Source organism: Phaseolus vulgaris, chromosome 6, assembly GCF_051622355.1.
Source record: "Phaseolus vulgaris cultivar YP4 chromosome 6, ASM5162235v1, whole genome shotgun sequence".
Lineage (NCBI taxonomy): Eukaryota > Viridiplantae > Streptophyta > Magnoliopsida > Fabales > Fabaceae > Phaseolus > Phaseolus vulgaris.
The window spans coordinates 27,928,853-27,949,809 of record NC_143503.1 but is presented as its reverse complement, the minus strand read 5'-3'; the positions used below and the strand labels follow the sequence as shown (position 1 = coordinate 27,949,809).

Here is a 20,957-nt window from a genome sequence, read left to right as displayed (position 1 = left end):
TTATTTGGCAATAGAATAGAATAAATAAACGAGAAAAAGGAGCGAGAGTGCATGACTATATATACCACTATGAGATGCGAATAGTCAAAATGAATATAAAAGACAACCCAAAGAAAAAAGCAGCATAAGAAAGTTTAACACAATCCCTACTATATTAAAACAAGGAAAAAGTACATCTCTTTTGACAAAATTTGAGCTAAACACTATAGTTAGGAAGAAAAGCAAGATAAAAATGGAAAGAAAAGGATGATGACCATGCGTGATTTCTTAGTCTTCAAGATACGCTCCACTATCTATAATAAGATGCCATGATATAAAGCATGACTGCCGATGAAGTGGTGATTATCAACTCCTGCAGATACCATAAGGGCTGTCAACTCAGCAGCAATACACACAGACCAATGGGATAGATACTAACTAGGGTTGGCATTCAGCAACCAAAAAAATTTCAAATAAAACTAGTCGCAAGAGAGGTGTGCATATTATTTCCGGAGTAAATAAAAAACCAATGCATGCCATAAAATGTGTCATTGAAGAAACAGTTTCTGTGTTATGGGACAGACAAGAAACCAGACTAATCGCACCATCACCCGTAGACTAAGTAGCATGATACGTGTAAATTTAGTTTAAATGACAATATTGGTCTTTCAAAGTTGATACCAGCACAACACTGGTCCTCCATTTATAAATACATCAAATCAGTAACATGATCAAATTGGTTTTAAAATTTCACATTTTACCATCAATTTGGTTTTTGAATGAAAACCAATGCCACTAATTATCATCAAAGCAACAATCTTTTGAGAACCAATCTAACCTCACATATATCTTTAGAGGACCAAAATGAATGTTAATTAATAATTATATAGATAATGAAAAATATAACATCATGGAAATTTTATATTGTAAAGGATAAACTAACAGTTGAATTGGAATCGACCAAAATGAATTCATGAAATATTAGTTGATACCTTCAACTGTTCAAGGGGAAAAGTTCCTAACATTGCACCTGTGCTTCGTAAATTTTATTTTATTACCCAATCTAAATTCATATGCTATTTAAGAAACATGGCCACTGAACTAGCTATCCTTATCCTACTTCACAACTATTTCATACTTCAATAGCAACTCATCCATTCACATCATATGTATTAAAAGCTAATACTCGTATAACCATGTGATCATTCATCTCTTAACTGCATTAGGCAAATAGGGAATAAAATGTATTTAGGAAGACAACTCACATAAAGAATGTTCCAATGTTTTAAAGGCAAAAAAACTGCCGGGCACACATCATATCATTCACGAGGATAGTGGACAGTTCTATCTTAATATACTTTAAGCCAGGAAAAACTGCTCTCATTTATTTATAGTATTTACCTGATTGTTGTACAAAAGAGCAGGAATAAAACCACCTGCAAACTCGATTATGTTCAAAATAAAAGTATATGCCTGCAAGAGAAGAACCAGAAAGTATTAATTTTTATTTGGGAAATTAAATAATTATGAGATGAGACATGCCCACGCTATTGTGTAAAGATGATAAGAAAAAAGAAAACTTAGGGTAGGGCACATTCAACAAGGATAAATATTGAGCGACAAATAAATAGGATATTCAATTTTCATAAAAAAACTACAACTACGTGGTATAAATCAGTTTGGTCGTCATTTGCCTAATTTGGTACTAGTGGAAGTCAGATAGAGTACAAAATCAAAATTCCGTAGTTTGGCTACAGTGGTTTTTTTCTTCCAAAACAGAGATTCAACAAAGATTAAAAAATAACATAAATGATGCATCATACCATGATGAACAACAATCTGGTTTCACATAAAGTAAAATAAGAAAAGAGGATAAAAAGATTAATTGATCCCTCTCCCTTCTTTTCTCTTTCTTGTTACAGGAAAAAAAAAATCATGCATGTACATTAATTGTAACAGAAGCCAAAATTTGGGATATCAAAGTACTGATCCATGAATCACACCAAAAGATCTAAGGAATCATCATACCAAAGATGTAATAGCTACACATCCAAAAACCAAAGCCAGTGATCGGAGCAGTCGTTTCCCCATGCGCAATCCTTCTCCTGTGTCTTCACCCTCTTCCTGTAGCCAACAATAACATGAACTATTCAATTTTACTAATAATTCAACATGGTGCAAAAAAGGAAAAAAATTAATTTCACAAATATGCTGTCATAGAAGGTGAAACTCACATTATATATGCGGGTTACAGGAGATTCAAAGGTTTTTAACTTCTCAAAAAGCCTATAAACAAAGGCAAAGGCTAAAAACTGCAAAGGTTTATATTCAGCACTTTGCTTGACAAGGATCCATGCTGTCTGCAGAAAGATGGTAGACAATTCTGCTTAAATACTACATTTTAAGGCACGAGATTGATATGGTTTGAGTATTGATATTTTCCCAAAAAAAATAAATAACCCTTTATATCCAACTCACAAAAACAGCAGATATTGCCAAGTTTATGCGTGTGTCAGTTTGATTTGATTTGGTAAACCTGAAATTACATACAAAATAACATCAAAAGATACATAGTAGCTACCAATAGAGTGATAGTGATAAGGGGGGAACAATAATTTGAATAAAATGTAAAACACGATAAATAAATGAAATCCATCTATGCAAGCAAGAAAAATGAGTTTATCCTTCCAAAGTGATGTATTCATAAAACATTTAAAAAAAACTAATCCAAACATCATCTTCTTGTAATACAAGAGTATTTGGATATCCTGATTAATACTATTTATTTGATGGTTTGGTTAAGTGATTGTTTGAATCAAGTTATTTTAGAGAGACGTTTATTCTTTTCATATTTCTAAAGGAGCTATTGAAATAGATTAGATTTACATAAATTGGGAGGGAGGGTGGTATTTATAATGGGGAGATAACTGCCATACGGTAAAGCAACCTATAGACGTCCCGGCTTTGATTACTAGACAGGAAACATGTCAACCTAGAGAAGTTAAATATTAAATCATCCATTAAAGTAAATTGCAAGATAATTTAGTAAACTAACGGTAGCCATAACAATATACAGCAACAAAACTGCATTGTCACTAATCATAAGAAGCAACACCAAACCTTGGCCCCCAAGGTAGAACTGGCTGATTGTCAGCATACTTAATCTCCTTTGAAACCTGCATTAGTTTAATAAATGATTAAGATTTGGAGATGCAAACCAAACAACAAATTGGAATCTAGGGCAGTGTTAGCAATACACTCTCACAACATTATTTCTTGCACTTTATACTATTGATTAAAATTTAATGGAGACTACAAAATTATAAATGGAGATCATTAAATATGGAGTGGGACCCATAAAATCAGGTCATTTCTAATCAATTTCAGCTAAGTGTAAAAAGAGTATTCTCAAATGAGTGTGTCACTAGCATGGTAGCCAAAATCACGACTAGCTACCATTTGTCTTGAGTCAGATGCTTGGGAAAAATATAGGAAGAAGGCACAGTACATATTTAAATGATTTTTTTTTTCATAAAAAGTACCTACTAGGGAGATAGTTGTGTGTTTTTCAGTATCTACTAACTACCCATTGTAAACAAACACGGAAGCATTACATTGCTGAAGCCAAAATCATGACTGGTTTATACTTTCTCAATATTCACTACCATGCTAAGCATAAAATCATATTTGTGCTACACTCAGCATAGAATTGTCAATTATTCTAAGACAGGAATTGATAAATCATAATCCTAGCAGCCACTCCCCAGAACAGCCCAAAGAAAATACTGAAAAATATAAAGAGTTCAGTTAATATGGTACTATTTCCTCCAAATTCTTCATTACCATAATTTATAGGCAGTCTGCATTCATTTAGAGAAGAGAAAAACAGTCAAAAATAGATGTTCTACAAAATTATGGCTACTTCGTCAAAGTAAGTCCAGTGAATATTGAAAGCATCAACCACATCCAAAACTAAATTAACAAAAATAGCTTCAACCTCAAATGGAACTTAAACAATAAGTACACAGCAAGAAAGATTCCCCTACATTACCTTAAATGATCCAAAAGTTACGCCCTTTTTCCGATTAGTCAACTGAGCCATCATGAGTTTGTCATATGCCTTTTCCAGCTGAATTATACATTCACAGCGCACAACATCCCACACATTAGTGCATTCAACTTTGAGAAAAAAAAATCAAATATCAATACACATCACTAAGAACCTAAAAAATAAAGGAATAATCGAACTCTTGTATCCCATATGTGAGTTTTAGTTTGGAGGACAAGGATTATAAATAAACTTAACAATATTACACACATTGCATAGCTCATGCATAATCTTGACTTCCAAATACGAATGCAAGAAATCAACCTCGCCCATTTCAAACTTGGGAAACTAGTTGCCATGTCAGTAATGACAATGCAGACTGTTCCATGATATTATATGTGCCGATAGTTATGAAAACCATTTTACACGAAAAACAAAATGAAAAGAAAAAGTGGACCTACTCTGGAAGCAGTTGCTTCATCGCCCTTCATCTCAGCCTCCTTCTTTCTTTTTGCATATGCTGCCTTGACCATGTCAAATTTCTCAATAGGGCTTACACCTAGCACCTACATCACATCACAGAAACTAAGATACAATTCGAACAACAAAGTGTGAACTAATTACAGAGTAGATTTTACTCTTTACCTCATAAGGATTAAAGTCACCATCGGAATTAGAGCTCCCTGCCGCAGATGCAGCAGCACAGATAATCTTTCTATCACTCCATGCTGCTGTCTGGGGAAACCTGAAAATCGACACCGAATTGCATTTTATTAACCCTAGAAATGAGGTCCAAGAAGATAAGATAAGATCAGAAACGCGTGGTATCCGAAAAAACAAATGAATTCGAACGAAAACTAAATTCGTTCTTCGATTCTTGAAAATGGATAGAAAGAAAGGGAGAGCGAGAGAGAAATGGATGACCTGAGAGAGGTTGAAATTTTGGGACGAAGATTGTTATGAGAGAAACTCAATTTGGGGCAGTGCAGAATGTTGGAGATTCCCAGAGCCATTGGGCGCGCCACTGCAACGATGCAATGTTATCTCTCTCAGTTTATGTCTGAAATTTGAGTTTCATAGGGTTTTGCTTTATCTTTCACACTTTCTTCTTTCTAAGTTTTATTCTTGCATGCTACTTCTAAATTGTTTATTTTCACCATTATTAAAGTTAGAAAAACAGTTATTTATTTTTATTAACTTGTTTTGAAAAAAAAAATATCATTTTTTAATATTTTTTAAAATAAATTAAACTAAATGCCTATTGAAATACGTGATTCATTCAGAGAAAAAAAACTATGACAAAGAAAATAAACAAATATTATATCCACATAATCTTTGGGACTACTTGTATTAAAGTTTATGAAATAAGTTTTTAAGATGAGTAAATGTTATGTTATGATATATTGTGTTACATTTAACAAGTTAAAATTGGTTTTATGAGATTTATCCTAAGTAAAAGAAATATTTTTTATTAAATTATCAAACCATAAAAAAAAATACTCCTACTTATATCAATTAAAATATAACATTATAATTAGATAGATTAAAAACATAATATTTGTAATGATATTAAATAAATGTCAATTATTATTTTTTTATAATTTCTTTGATAAGTTAAGAAAATATATAAAAAAATATAATTTACTATGAATTCGCGTGGCCTAATGGATAAGGCGCTCGCCTCCGGAGCGGGAGACTGTGGGTTCGAGTCCCACCATGGACGTCAACTTTCTCTATGTTTTTTAAGATTAAACTTAAAATTAAGATAATTTAATTTACTTTTTATAGTAAATTATTGAAAGTATAATATTAACACAATTTAGAATGCTATAATTTTAAAAAAGAAATCTTATAATGAAAAGTAATTTAAACTATAAAAGTTGTTTTGAAAAATAAGAAACAAATAAGGCCTAAACTTCTAACATCTCGTGACACTCATCATCATATCCAAAATCTGCCAAATATTTGTAATAATTTTTTCACTATAATTTAATTAAAATATAGTGACAAATATATAACTGTATAATAATGATTACTTAAAAATATATATAATTGTAATTAGTTGTTAATACATTTTTACATTATGTCAAAATAAAAAGAATGATGATATTTTGACACCTTGCTCCACTTTACACCCACAATAAAATATTAATATTTATCAAAAAAAATTAAAAATAAAAAAAATGTTGTTATCGAAAATATAAGTAAAATGCAAAATGTTAAAATAATATTTAAAATTAAAAATAATTAAAATATTAATATCGGGTGTGTAAAAAAAATGATTTTCCGATAAGGAAAAGCTGAAAGATTTCAATTCTCACCATTTTTCTATCTATTTGAAACATATGATTCACATGTGCTCTTTATGTGTAGAAATTCTATTGTTCCTTCGTATTGTATATTTTATACATAAATAAAAGTCTATTGTATTAATATAAATTTCACTTATCATAGCTGTGTTCAAATCCTATAAACAAAAAGGAAAAACCTCAGTAATAACTTTCCCTCTGCTTCAGATAACAGTCAAATTTTCACAACAACGAAAAATGACAATCAAAAGTAAATTGTTCCTATCTGCATTGAAACTGCCCAACTTTTATCCAGTTTTTATTAAAAAAACCTATTCATTCATCTCTAGTTTTCATCTTCCAATTTGAACCTCCAAAATGGATTTTGAGTTTTTTACACAAACACTAATTAAGCTGAAACCAAAGGTTGGCTTGGCATCTATAAATTCACAAAGAAGTTAATAAAGTACTAAGGAGTGACACAAACTATATATCATGCAACCTAATAATATCCTAGATTTTCATTGTCTCATGAAGTTTGCCCTGATTTGATGAATATATTGTACCAAAATTCCATTTCTTCACTTAGCTGACAAGAACCATGATTGTCCACAGTTTCCCCAAAAGTATCTGAGGAGACTGCACCATAAAATCCTGCACCTACAATAGGTGGATTGATTGGATTCTTCCTTGAAGGTAAACCATAATTGGCAAGCATTACATTTCCATAGACACTAGAAGCATCACTTGAACTTGATGAACCATTTGGTTGTGCCTCTTGCAAGATATGTGATGAAGCATTGCCATTTAAGTGCACTCCACCTCTTTGGACCCTCTTCTTCAAATGGGTATGCCAAAAATTCTTTATTTCGTTGTCTGTTCTTCCGGGTAAGCTTGTCGCTATAGCAGACCACCTAAGCATCAAGGGGTGATCACCATCAATTTTCATCTTTTCTTACATCAAATTCTATGCATGTTAATTACACCTCTTACATTAAATCATAATATATACTAGGAAATGATATTCATGGTGTATCATACACGTAGAGAAGACAATATAGAATGAATATATGTTACCTATTTCCAAGAATTTCATGCAGCTCTAGGATGGTATCTTCTTCTTCCTTGCTGAATTTCCCTCGTTTAATATCTGGCCTCAGGTAATTTATCCAACGAAGCCTACAACTCTTGCCACACCTTAACAATCCTAACACAACCATATCATATAATCATACACGTGTTTTGCTGGTTTACACAGAAAATGTTGGTAACTAGAAGAACTTACTTACCAGCTTGTTTAGGAAGCGCTCGCCAGTTGCCATGGCCATATCGTTGAATATGATAAACCAATATCTGATCTTCTTCCACAGTCCAAGGTCCCTTCTTCAATCCCATTCTCTCACAGCAAGGAGTCTTCATCATAGTCACTGCTTCACAGCACACTACACAATAATGTGTGTCCTTTTTCTCTGTACTATATATATATATATATAGTAGTATATTTGGTGGCCCCTTGAGCTCTTTCAAGGTAGCTTCGGCTTATGTGGTCCAAATAAACAGCATGGCTTCCAAAACAAAAGTGCATGATAGTGATGACATGCCTTTTTGTGGGATAAATTTCCAAACTAAAGCACGCACGCACGCACACAGAAAGAGTTGAAATGAAATTAAAAAAATATGGCTCTGAGAGATGGAGCACTAGAAGAAACTGGTGCCATAATTTTATATGCATAGTGAGAAAGTAGCATTGGTTTGAAGGACTTTCGAGGTTGCTTCTCTTGTGAACTTAGGGCATCTGGTAAAGGCTAAAAGTAATGATTGTTTTGGGTAGATAGGTCAAAAGTAGTATGCGCCAGGCAAGAACATTATGCACTTCTTCATCATGTTTTCTTACTGTTTCTGCCGCCTCTTTCCATTGTCCCCGTGAAGTGCTAGTTACTATCTCAATCTAGTGCTTTTCTTTTTCTCCAAATAACACATTTTGTTGCATCATGCATGAAAACAACAGTGCTAATATTCTTACACACTTAAAACATGAAACTCACTGTACTAAGCACTAGAAATTGATGAAGAAGAAGACTAAGGGCTTTGAATCCATGCAATGCTCTTTCTCCTCTTCTTCTCACTCTCTTCCCTGCTCCCTCTTTAAAAAGCAGGTAAGTGGGGTTTTCAAGAAAAATAAAAATAACGATTTCTAAACAATTGATTTCTAAAACATTACTAAAAATCATAAATTAACTCTTGTATTTTAAATATTATCAATAAAATAATCTATTTGCTACTTATTTTTATATATTTAAATAATAAAATCATCTTTAAATTAATTCAATTTTAAAAAATACCCATACACGAAAATGTTTCGGTCACGTTTAAGATTTGTGTGTCGGCACAGTAAAGAAATAAAAGTGAAAAAATGTTTTTTATTTATTTATAAACGCGATATAGTAATAATGTTTTTATTATTATTATATATTAATAAAATCTTATTACATAATTATAGTAATAATAAATAGTGATGCAAGATTTCACAGAATAATCTATTTCCGTATATCTTTGGACTAATTAGATTTGGGGTAGGTCAAATCATGATGACAAAGTTGACTTAGTGTTAAGAAAAAGAAACTCTTCTTTTCTTATATGATAAATTAATGAACTAAAACATTTATGCATATCTCAATTTTCCAAAACATTGAACTTGGACCACAATATTAAAACTCAAACAATCACATGTTGCCTCTTTCTTTTATATTTAATTACAAATATTTTTAATGCAATTAAATTTGAGTTATTCGTAGCATTTTACAGCATATTTTACTTTTATATATGTAAGTGAGAAAAATAATTTAAAAACAAAGCAAACAAACCCAAAAAAAATTGTATCTCTCAGTTAGAGTAGAACATACTGACACGACACGGATATGGATACGGAGATATGTATAATCTCTAAAATGTAGGATACGGGGACACGAATCTATATATTATATAATTTTGAATTATATAAATTGAAAATAAATATTTATGTGTAAAAGTAGGTTTCATATTCTTTTCGGAGCAGTAAGATATTTTTCATGACTGGTTCAAAAGAATTTGTTCCTTATTTTTATAATCATAATAAAAAGTTATACAATAAATTTTGAGTTTAGAAAATTATTGTATTTATACCTTTTAAAATTGTATTAAAACCGTGCTAGAATTTTCAAAAATCCAACAAATATTTTTTGAATTAAACACTTCACCGATAAGTGTCCTAAGAGTGTCATACGAGTGTCGACACCGATACGTGTGTCCGACACGGATACGTTCATTTAAGAGAAGTGTCTGAGTCTCCTAACTTATGAAAAAGTAGATGGTGTTATAAGAGTAGAGTTAATTAAAAAAAAATCCACAAATATTCTTTTTTAGATTTATTTTGTTTCGAATAACCTTTGATATTAACTATACATATTTTTCTTCAATAATTTAAATTTTGATTAGTCATACCGTAAGAAATTAGTTATTTTCCCTAAATGCAATCCATTAGTATTAACTACAAGTATTTAATATAATAGCTTATTGTTGGCTATTATTAACAAATAATATATTAAATATTACATAAAATGTGTAAATGATTTTGTAACTTTTTATTTTTACCCTTGATCAATATTTAAAGAATATTACTTAACCTTTTCTTACTGCCTTTTTGTTAAATATTAGTTACAAAAGTTAATACATGGTTTAAGGTCTCCTGTTTATTGTATCAGAAATGTAAAAGTTATATAAGACATAATTACTTTTTATTAACTAAGAGTAAGATCTTTATTTATGGATATCTTTTAATAAATTTCATCACAATGACTTATTCAAAAGAAAAATAAAAAAATTGATTAAATTTCTTTTTTCAATAAATTAAATTAGCCAACGTAAATGCATAAAAGTTATTTTGTGTAAATTATATTTATTAAAACACGCATATAAAAAATATTTTATTTAAATATATTTTAACCAAATTAAACATCATGCTTTTTTCTATTTAATCCATTTTCGTGTCAGAATAATAATAAATTAATTAATTAATTGAACAGTCATTAAATATGCATTAATAAAATATTAAACAGTTCAAAGAATTTGAATTTATGATCGATTATATATAAGAAAAGGGAAAAGATTTCTTTAAACACCTACCATAATTGTCATGAGCAAGATTACCTATAATTAATTAAACATGTTACTTTAATTTTTTACAATATTTATATCATTCTAATATAATTAAATAAAATATTATTACATTAGTCATTATTATAAGAATAATTATTAAAAAATATTAATACTTTCTATATATTTTTTTCTATATAAAGATCCTTTACATTTATATTAGTGTGCAAATAATATTAACTATTTAATGCGAAAGACCTAAAAGGTAGAATAAAACTTACAATCTACGGATACTTTTCTTAAATGGCGTGTTCATATCAGACACACTTATCGGTGTCGACACTCGTAGAACACTTATCAGGAGAGTGTTCAATTTAAAAAAATATTTGTTGAATTTATTCAAAAAAATATTTATTGAATTTATGAAAATTCTAACATAGTTCTAACACAATTTTTAAAAACTCAAATTTATTATATAATTTTTTATTATGATTATAAAAATAAGGAACAAATTCTTTTGAACCAATAATGAAAAATATCTTCTTGTTCCCAAAAAAATCTGAAACGTACTTGTGCACATAAATATTTATTATCAATTTATATAATTCATAATTATATAATATATAAATGTGTGTCCGTGTCCTACATTTACATTACATTTTAGAGATTATACATATCTCTGTGTCCGTATCATGTCAACGTCTGTGCTACATACCTTATGATTGAAAAAAATTAGAGGCAATTACTTCCTTCCACTTCTTCACAAAACACAAAAAAAAATGGGAAGAGAGATATTTTTTAAAACTAAATTTAAAATAAATAAAAAATACTTCAAAGTTCTTTTCTCACTATCACTTATGAAAAAAAAGATGTATAATTTTCAATATTTCTCCTTTTTATATTTTATCTTCATCTAAGTAAAAAAGTGCATCATTGTAAGTGTTTAGACTCCTCAAGTTGTGCAAATTGGATAAATAATACCTTTCCGTTTACAAATAAATGCTTAAAGTTGGTTGACTTTCTATTTAAGATAAAGATATATAGCAGTTGAGTTGAGACTTGTGTAGTTGCAAATCACTTTTTTTTCAATTATTGCCACCAAATATCATGCTCAAAACCGCAACCATATCTTATTTCAACACAAAATTCTGAAAGCATTCATCATCTTGGCCAACTTTTTTTTTAGTGTTGGTGAACTTAGTATGAGATTTATTTGTGGAAGAGAATCTAGATTTTTCAAATAAAAATAAAAATTATACTAAAAATATCATATTTCTCTTACCAAATTTAATACAGTGATAATTAAATATTTTAGTAAGATCACATTATCCTCTGATTTTTTTATAAACATTCACAAAGATATATATTTTTATCAACCAAATTCATTATTCAATGTATGAAAAATGCACTCATGATGATAAATTATCTTCCTACACTATGGCATATCATCTGATTCTATTCAGTATTATCATCCATCGTACAAATCCAAAATAACATTAACAGATTAAAATGCAGACACTGGAATTCTGATATAAGATCAGAGATATAAAATATTGTTCCTCTGTTACTTTAAAAACTTACTAACAGTAAAAAGCAAAGTCTGAAACTGAGTCCATCTCAAAAACTTACCATAAGAATGGGGAATCACTAGAGCTGTGTATTTGTATCTTGTTCATCTTCAGAATCACCACATTTTGATTCAATCAGCTCTGCACGAACTGAAGGTACGCTCTTTAAGAGTTGTTCTTGCTTCCATGATTGTTCAAGTCGTTCTCTTTCCTCAAGTAATGCAATTTTTGTATAGCAAAAGCAGTTAAGGAGATACAAACTATCATTCTTCTAAATTTTTTGTATTTTGAATGGTTTCAATTTTTCACATGGATTCAATGTCAAACTAAACAATGATAGTATCTTAGGAGTTAAGGAGATACAAACTATCATTCTTCTAAAATTTTGTATTTTGAATGGTTTCAATTTTTCACATGGATTCAATGTCAAACTAAACAATGATAGTATCTTAGGAGCATAACATAGCATCATAATGTATCATGTATCAATCATTTTTGGTACTCAGCAAGAAAGTAGGAATGTCATGCTAGAATGAATTCATATGATCATTAACTTCCATGTAAAATATAAAAGGATATTCTCTAGTTCGTCCTCTAAGATTTGCTCGGTCAATTTGATTTTGCAAATGGACAAGGCGAGTTGTGATGCTCTAACAAAAACATAAACATAGAGTGAGGATGGTCAAGAACAATAATATATGGCATTTTGCAAACAGCTAATTCATCAAATACTAAACCATATTACATAAAAGTAGAAGAAAGTGAACCACACAAGTACAGTTTTGTTGCAAGCGTAACATATATCTCCTGCCAGCTCTTTGGTACAGGAGTATTTTGGGTCTGGAATGAAAATGATGCATGTATATGTCTATTTTTAGCGTGTGTGAAATAAACCATTTTATTGATAAACAAGAGTGACAAGACTCATTGTGACCTACAGGTTGTAAAAACTCATGAATCAACAAAATAAACAGCTTAGCTGGTTGACAACACATAAATAGTTACATATCTTAACATGATATTAGCAAAATAGAGTTAGATGAGTAGAAGGTGAAACCATGAGTTTGGCAACTGTTTTTGATGTAATTATATTCTATTGATAGAATCCAGAAAATGCATCTAAATTAGTTATTGATCATATATTTTGAAACCAGAAGACGAACAAAGATAAATGTTGGCATGGCAGAGTCAGGAATGCATACATGTTTTGTTATATCTTCGTGAAGACTTTCAGCCTTTTCTTGAAGCTCAGCCTGTCAATTGCCAGTGGAATAAAGACAAAGTAGTTATAATTGTGATTTGCAATATATTCATGGAAAGAAACTACCATTTTCTAAGCTATGAAAAGATACATTCGGGGAATGGCTTATAAACTACACATACAAAAACTAAGACAAGAATATGCAGTACAAATATGGTTCCAATTAAACTATTTTTCCGATAGTCATCTTTCGACAGATAAAGCATTTGTTCTTTATGTATCAAATAACTTACAACAGTTAATTTTGGGAGCAAGCTGGTTTTCACTTTTTGCTGCAAATCCTCACATTCTTGCTGTAAGCAAAATAACACAATTGGTAAGTAATGTATTCCAGGAGATGAGAAGAATGTAAAAATCAAATAATTTCCAATGGAAATTTGGAAAGATGTCTTTCCAATTAAATGTTTATAGTTGATTCCATGAAAATAATGACAGGCTCAGTGCAAGTACCTCTGTGAAATCTTCATCGGATAGCTCTGAAATGGGAATGGCCTTAGGCATTATGGAAACTTGCAAGAGAATTCTATTTGGCATTTCATCAAATTCAACACCTAAAAGTTAACCAAGAGAAACTGTCAATCATGTAAGAATTAAGATACAAGAGAGTAAAGTCACATGAACAAATATAAAGTAACCCAATAAAAAGAAAGAATGAAAGTAGTGAGCACAAAGTATCAGATCTGTATGAAATTTATTACCTAAAACTCTCACCAGATGGTAAGACTTCCCTTGTCTAGAATCATTGGAATCTATTCTAGCTCGGACAAAAGTTCCAACAATCTTACCCAAAAAGCTTTCAGGCTGTTTTGATAACTCTAGCACCAAACTTCGTTTTAGATAAATGAGCTTTATATTATAGGCATTAATGGATGCAAATTGGCTATGCTTTATAAAATAATCCCCCTTTCTCAATGGAGGTTTTCCAATTAAGCTTGACAATCTGCTTCCACATATTTTCTTAGCATTGGGATGCTTGTCCAGTGAACTGTTACTGATTTGAACATTGTTTTTATCCTCAGATGGATCATCCATTTTCTTGGCAAAGTGAAACCCAAGTAGATAATATATATCCCTTTTTGAGACAACTTTCTTTCTAAACACAGGAAACAACCTTTCATCAGGGAGGAACTTCCCCTTGTCTCTAGGGTGGTCAAGACTTTTCTCATTGATGTATTCATGTATGAGAGAATTGACAGCCCATTTGGTTAATGGTTCTGTTTCATGTTTCCCAATGGATGCAAGGAAGCTAATGAGAGGTTTTGATCCCCATCCCACAAACTCCTCTGAATTGCTCCTTTTCCGTTTGGCTGACTGAAGAGCTGACTTACTATCTTCATCACTAGTCCATGACCTCAAATCATTTTCTTCTTCTTCACTTTCTTCTTCTTCTTCTTCTTCTTCTTCTTCACTTTCTTCTGCTTCTCCTTCTTCTTCTTCACTTTCTTCTTCTTCACTTTCTTCTTCTTCTACTTTGCTAATTTTTTTATGGTGCAGAAAACCTTTAAACTTTTTGAAGCCAGTCTGTGCAGCAAAAGTATCATCACCAGTCAATCCTTCTTTTACCTCATTCTGTACTTCTTCTTCAGTTTTACTAACTTTTTTATGATGTAATAAAGGTTCAAACTTTTTGTAGCCCAGGCTTGCAGAAAAAATATCATCACTTGTCAATCCTTCTTTTAGCTCATTTTGTACTTCTTCCTCTTCACCTGTCCTATTTTTTTTATGATATTGAAAAGGTTTACAAGTTCTGAAATCTGGCTGTGCAGAAAAAACGTCCTCCCAGGTCAATCTTTCTTTAGCCTTAATAATTTCCCAATATTCCTTGAATAGGCATTCGTATGTTTCCCTGTCATTCAAGGCTATTTTGTTCTGCAATAAGCAAACAAGTTTTCAAGGTCAATAAGAACATACAAAGAAAAGGGATAAGCAATACGTGTATAATATGACACCAACTAGTACTACTAGCCTGTTTAAACCTTTAAACCAGTATTGCTGTTCTGATAAAAAAAGGAGACCAACTATAGTTATAATAAGAGCAGCTATGGTAACAAGGAAACCAAATTTGCCACATAATTTAGGATCCTTCCAATATTCAACTGTTAAACTAGCTATTTTCATGAATGTGTTAGCTTTTTGACAGCAAGGAACATCTGGTCACATATCAAGCAAGTGAATTGTTAAGAACTATTCAAAATTTCATTATCAAACTTACCCCATTTGAATCATGGTCTAAATTTTGTTCCACAATCTCCATTAGCTTCCAACAGTCCATGCATAAGCCTTTTACCCCTCTAACAACAGTAAATTCTTCTGAGGCGGCAAAGCATTTTCTGCACACACCAATTGGACAAGCAAGGCAATAAAACTTTGAAGGTTCATTGCATTGGAAACAAGCATGTCTACCTGAAAATATATAAAAAAAAAAACAAATCAACATATTTTCAACTTTATTTGCTTAAACCTCCCACTACACTTTATCACTTCCCAAAAGAGAATATTTACTAAAAAGTTTCAAAATATCCAGTGAAAAGGGAAAATGTAGAAGAATAAAATCTATCCCCTCCCCATATTATAGATAAAAAATAAAGATTTCAATGCATGCAAAACATGTTACTTTTGTATTTTTTATCACTGGATTGTCTTCGGACAGAACATCGGAGAATAATACATATGTTGCATGCATAAGGCAGGTAATACATTACTCATAAATCTAATAAACTTACCACAAAACCAAGATTTTACAATGTCAAAAAAAGCTGCATCCTTTCCAACACAATCAGGGTGATAAACTTTCCCACAATTCCTGAAAAAATAATAAACAAAAATGTTCACTAACACCCATTGATCAACTAACACTGAACTAAAAGAAAATAAAATGAAAGACTCACGGGTGATCACAGATGATCATTTGCCCACCATCCTTGCATCCAAAACACCATTCTTCGGCGGGTTCTTCTTCATCTTCTTTTTCTAAAAAAACCACTGTAGTTTTTTCTATGTTCTTGGCCATTGTGATTGTGGGTGCAGAGAATCAAAGAATGTGTTACAGTGAGTAATGGTGGTTACCCTGGTTGATTCTGCTATTTATTTGTGACCTGGTATTGAAAGAAGATATCTTCTTGGTAAAAGAAGATACTTAATTATTACATCGGCCAAAAAAAAAAATTGAAACAAAAATATTAGGTCAATTCTTGTCCCTTAAATCTAAGAGACCAATGCATGTATTCCATTGGATTGAATTTGTACAAATATTTTTTTTTCTATAAATCACCTATTGGTTCCTTTTGCGGCAACAAAAACTTAAAAAACAACCCAACATTCCCATTTTACACTGATTTTATTTCTTGAATTTTAATTTTTTTCCCAATCTAGTGTTGGGATGAAAGTTATAAAAAAGATAGTTGAGGATGAGAAAAATAAAATCTTTTATTGAATTTCAGATTAGTGCCTCAAATAGAGATCTACATGAGAAAAAATATATAATATTGATAATATTTAATTAAAAGAGTGAAAAAGGAAAAAGATAGTGTTTAAAATTACGCAATCTCACACATACCTTTGATTTTGTTTTGTATTTCATATATATATATATATAAATTATATATATATATATATATAATTTATAAAAATACAATTATATTTGTTAAAGTAGCTAGAATTAAGAGGATTCCTAATTGAGTATTAAAATTGATGACCCAAGTATATATTTTATGAGCCAATGGCACAAGTATATTATGTATAAAAAATATTTCTTCCCTAAACATAAATATTTTTGTTTATAATTTTATAATTATATTTATTAAAGTAATTATAATAAATATGATTTTCATATTTCTGATGACTCAAGTATATATCCTTCAAAAATACAAATAGGTACTCTGATTCAAACTTCAGTAATTTCAAATTAAAAAAAAAAATATTTCATTATTTAAGATTGGTGAAATAAATTAAAAATATAAAAGATTTATATGTAACTTACACATGTTCATTATTAATATTACGGAAACACAAGCGCATCTGGATTCACATTTTTCCTCTTTTACTCAATTTTTACGATAATAAAAAGTTAACATGCATAAAAATGGAATGCAGAGAGTGATTGAAAATGAAGGTTATTTTATTTGATGTGAGATTTTGTGTGAAAATGTGCGAGAGTATGCTCTTTTTTTTTGTGGTTGCTTTAAAATAAGGAATTAAGGAAAGAGTGGAGAGTTATATAAAAATTATACATTAATATTAATTTAAAAAATTAAAAAATAATTTTATTTTTTAAGTCATTCATATGAAATGATAAAATCCTCTATTGTATTAATAAAATGAAATATATTAAATAAGGATATAATCGGAAAAAAGGCAATGTTCACCGAAAAACTGTTATAGTAGAAAATCCCCTATATAGGTATAGATTTTTTATAACAATTGTTTATGTATTTTAAGTTATTTACATATACAAATATATTAAAATATAATTATAATAATATATGTTTTCAAAATAAAATATAATAAATATATATATTTTTAATTTTTAATAATATAATTAATAAATTATAATATCAATATTCATACATGTTAAGAATATTTAACTTGTATGCATAAGCAGATCTAATTCTATCCTCTTAGTCTTGATTGTATATTTAATAACAAAGAAATGCACATTTCACAAAAAAAAACTAAGTCTATTTATTAGAGTAAGTTTCCTGTACGGAATGAGTAAAATGAAAAAGTTAAATTTGGGTAGCAAAAATGTAGGAAAAATGCATAATGCATTCTCTTACATAACATCTCTCCAATACAAATATTTTATTTATCTTATTATAGTTAAATTTTGTTATAAGTACATTACTTATTAAACATTAATGTACAACTTCATCGTGTTTATTAATTAATAGTTAGATTCATAATTTTTTATTATCATTAGTAGAATTTAAAAAATAGAAAAAACAATTAAAGTACTTTTTATCCAAAAATTTATTCTAATTTTTTAGTGGAATAGTGTGAGTGATTGCAAGAAGATAATGGAGAAAGAAAATATATTAGGGAGATATGGAGAAAGGGACCATAAGAGAATTTAAGAAGTGATGTATACTACAAACCAAAACTCCAAAACTTGGGACACCCAAAGTTGTCGGATGGTAGTTGGAAGCAAAAACACACACCATATTGTAAAATTCATTCACTTCTTACTCATGGACCACTCACCATGGACCAACACTCCTTCATTCAATTTTATTTTTATTTTCCAACTCAATAGGTTACCAACAATAGTGGAAAAAAATAATGACTTGATAGTTTAATGATAGTATTTTTTTTAATAATTATAAAGTTTATTATCACAGTTAAAATTAAAAATAACATAGGAAATATTTATTATGATGGTTTATGATAGGACTATTATTTTTTATTTTAACTGAAATAATAAGTGTTTTAATCTATTTCATTTTTTCTTCTCAAATAATAATATTTTTTTTTTCATTCTTTCGTGAACTGAAACTTATTCTTCCTGAAGCTTATTCTACCATCTTCACTTTCTCCTCTAAAATAAGAAACTTTCAAACTTTTTTGTTTGTCCAAACTTCTCCTTCCATCATTTCAATAGTATTACATATGAATATTCTGTAAAAAAATAATAATGTATTTGTAATTATATATATTTGAATATTTTCATATTGTGTTTGAATAAAAAAAAATATGAGAGTAATAACTTTAACCAAGTTTAAAATAGATGGTTGTAAAATATATTATTTTGGTGAGAAAATTAGAGAGAAGTTGAAATATATAAATGCATAAAATTAGTTTGATGGTTTAAAATTGTTAAATTTTAAATTTTACAAAAATTAAGAAAGTTAAATTTTCATGTTCTTTTTATTTTTTCGATTTCTCTTGTCTTTTTTTCTTTTTTTTTTTTCTCTGTGACTTTCTAATCTGTTTCTTTCCTTTATATTCTTTTCTTTTATAGAAATATTTTTATTTTTTAAAAGTAAAAAAATTATATCTGAGCACAATCTTGATATTAATTTCAAAGACTCTAAAAGTGAAATTTTAATTTTTTTAAGAAACCATTTAATGCTTACATTAAAATAATATACAAATGAAAACATCTAATCAAATATAGATAAATATTAATCATACATGAATAAGTATTTGAAATTGATGCGGGAATGTAAAAAATATAAATTAAATACTATCCAAATTACAATATAAAGTTTTGTCCATGATTATGTTATCTAATAATATTTACTCTACCCAAAGATTAAAAAAATGCATATGTTAGTGCAAATAGATTATTGCATGTAGATGTTATTAACCTATATTTATTATTTTATACACATATTAAATAGTACATATAAATACATTATTGCATGCAGATGTTTTAGAAAAGTTAACATATACCCATTACTTTTTAAAAAATTATTTGAATAATTGTTTGGAAGTCTTTTTAAAAGGATAAATACTAAGAAATATTATGTATCAACCACAAAAATAAGTAATAACACAACTTTACACTAGGAATCTTAATCTCACTTACAGTTATTCAATGCAAATTGGAAAAAAAAATCACTATATATCATAACTAATTTCTAATTTACAATATAATTATCTAAGTACATAACATACTTTTTCAAGCTAAATAAAGTTGTAAGAAAGAAACTTTAAGTCTAACTCTTATAAAATCAGCTCCTCATCATAAGTTAAGTATTATAATTGTCATTTCTAATTTATAATAAATATATAAAGTCATCTCAAATATCCCATTATATAACATTTACTATCCAATTATATAACATTTGTGCAGGCTAAATACAAAAAAAATTAAGAAATAAACTTTTTAGTTTAACTCAACCTTACCAAATCAGCTTATAAGACAAAATTTGCACTCTTATATACTATGAAATGTTTTTATCTCTCTAGTCAATGTGTAATCTTTAACACTCCATACGTCAAGACCGACCAACTTGTGTGTGAGACTATATATTTATGGGTAGTCCGATGGCGGATGGTTTGGTAAGCCCAATAAATTCTCACTAGAATAAACTCTAAGTGACTTTAATATCATTTTAAAAAGTGAATTTTAGGTTTAACTCAATCTAATAAAGTCAATTCATAAGGTGAGGTATACACTCACTTATATACTATCAAATTTTCTCATCTCTAAGTATTCAATGTGGGATCTCCAACCAAAACTTTTTAAAATTATACATTTAAATTCCCCTTGAGTGGGAATATGAGTACATAAACTTTTTTCATGCAAAGTACAAAAAACTTATATAATAATTAAATAGTGAGTCTTAATGTTCGTTCTTACACGAGTGGATACGAAAAATGAAAAATACACATTTCTTATTTTCAAAGTATATTACTTCACAATTATAAATAGTTTACAATTAATCTCTCTTTATATTCCATATTGTTCAAAAGACAAGCAATGGTATTATAATACTTGAAGGTCCTCTATATTTTTCACATTTATGTGTAGATTATTTGTTATATACTAGAGTCTAGATTCTTTATGCATGGATGTGCTTTCTTATATTGTCATATAAAAATATCGTTGTTGTAAGTTATGTGCTTCAAAACATCTTGAGTTATAGTTTTTTCAGGAGTTTGTGACAAGTTTCTAACATCATATAATTTATAGTACAATAAGATGGTTGGATCACATCTTTTTATCTTTGTAATGTCAC

General features: G+C 29.2%; 3 protein-coding genes across 3 annotated transcripts; all 3 read right to left on the bottom strand.

Annotated features, from left to right (window-relative positions):
• Positions 1–133: 133 nt before the first annotated feature.
• CJD1 (Chloroplast J-like domain 1) lies at positions 134–5,187 on the bottom strand. Its single transcript, XM_068639671.2, has 10 exons — positions 4,952–5,187; positions 4,673–4,772; positions 4,489–4,593; positions 4,031–4,108; positions 3,100–3,155; positions 2,458–2,515; positions 2,214–2,339; positions 2,008–2,103; positions 1,381–1,452; positions 134–352 (listed from the first exon to the last, which is right to left on the bottom strand). Exons 1-10 carry the CDS (start codon positions 5,038–5,040, stop codon positions 290–292), a joined length of 843 nt encoding a protein of 280 aa, XP_068495772.1. The 5' UTR covers positions 5,041–5,187; the 3' UTR covers positions 134–289.
• A 1,418-nt stretch (positions 5,188–6,605) lies between these two features.
• LOC137831829 (transcription factor MYB4) lies at positions 6,606–7,831 on the bottom strand. Its single transcript, XM_068639672.2, has 3 exons — positions 7,605–7,831; positions 7,393–7,522; positions 6,606–7,229 (listed from the first exon to the last, which is right to left on the bottom strand). Exons 1-3 carry the CDS (start codon positions 7,735–7,737, stop codon positions 6,845–6,847), a joined length of 648 nt encoding a protein of 215 aa, XP_068495773.2. The 5' UTR covers positions 7,738–7,831; the 3' UTR covers positions 6,606–6,844.
• A 4,119-nt stretch (positions 7,832–11,950) lies between these two features.
• LOC137831825 (zinc finger CCCH domain-containing protein 19) lies at positions 11,951–16,447 on the bottom strand. Its single transcript, XM_068639661.2, has 9 exons — positions 16,164–16,447; positions 15,999–16,078; positions 15,488–15,678; positions 13,974–15,144; positions 13,726–13,826; positions 13,509–13,568; positions 13,217–13,267; positions 12,594–12,664; positions 11,951–12,244 (listed from the first exon to the last, which is right to left on the bottom strand). Exons 1-9 carry the CDS (start codon positions 16,283–16,285, stop codon positions 12,094–12,096), a joined length of 1,998 nt encoding a protein of 665 aa, XP_068495762.2. The 5' UTR covers positions 16,286–16,447; the 3' UTR covers positions 11,951–12,093.
• Between the last annotated feature and the right edge of the window lie 4,510 nt (positions 16,448–20,957).

Excerpts from the sequence above, each read along its gene's own strand:
- CJD1 (XM_068639671.2), bottom strand. The coding sequence starts at position 5,040 with ATGGCTCTGGGAATCTCCAACATTCTGCACTGCCCCAAATTGAGTTTC. Across the intron at positions 3,156-4,030 it reads TAACTTTTGGATCATTTAAG|GTTTCAAAGGAGATTAAGTA; the intron begins GTAATGTAGGGG and ends AAACTAATGCAG. Across the intron at positions 2,340-2,457 it reads TGGCAATATCTGCTGTTTTT|ACAGCATGGATCCTTGTCAA; the intron begins GTGAGTTGGATA and ends ATCTTTCTGCAG.
- LOC137831829 (XM_068639672.2), bottom strand. The coding sequence starts at position 7,737 with ATGATGAAGACTCCTTGCTGTGAGAGAATGGGATTGAAGAAGGGACCT. Across the intron at positions 7,523-7,604 it reads AGCGCTTCCTAAACAAGCTG|GATTGTTAAGGTGTGGCAAG; the intron begins GTAAGTAAGTTC and ends TGGTTGTGTTAG. Across the intron at positions 7,230-7,392 it reads CATGAAATTCTTGGAAATAG|GTGGTCTGCTATAGCGACAA; the intron begins GTAACATATATT and ends CTTGATGCTTAG.
- LOC137831825 (XM_068639661.2), bottom strand. The coding sequence starts at position 16,285 with ATGGCCAAGAACATAGAAAAAACTACAGTGGTTTTTTTAGAAAAAGAA. Across the intron at positions 15,679-15,998 it reads TGTAAAATCTTGGTTTTGTG|GTAGACATGCTTGTTTCCAA; the intron begins GTAAGTTTATTA and ends ATATATTTTCAG. Across the intron at positions 13,569-13,725 it reads CCGATGAAGATTTCACAGAG|CAAGAATGTGAGGATTTGCA; the intron begins GTACTTGCACTG and ends TTTTGCTTACAG.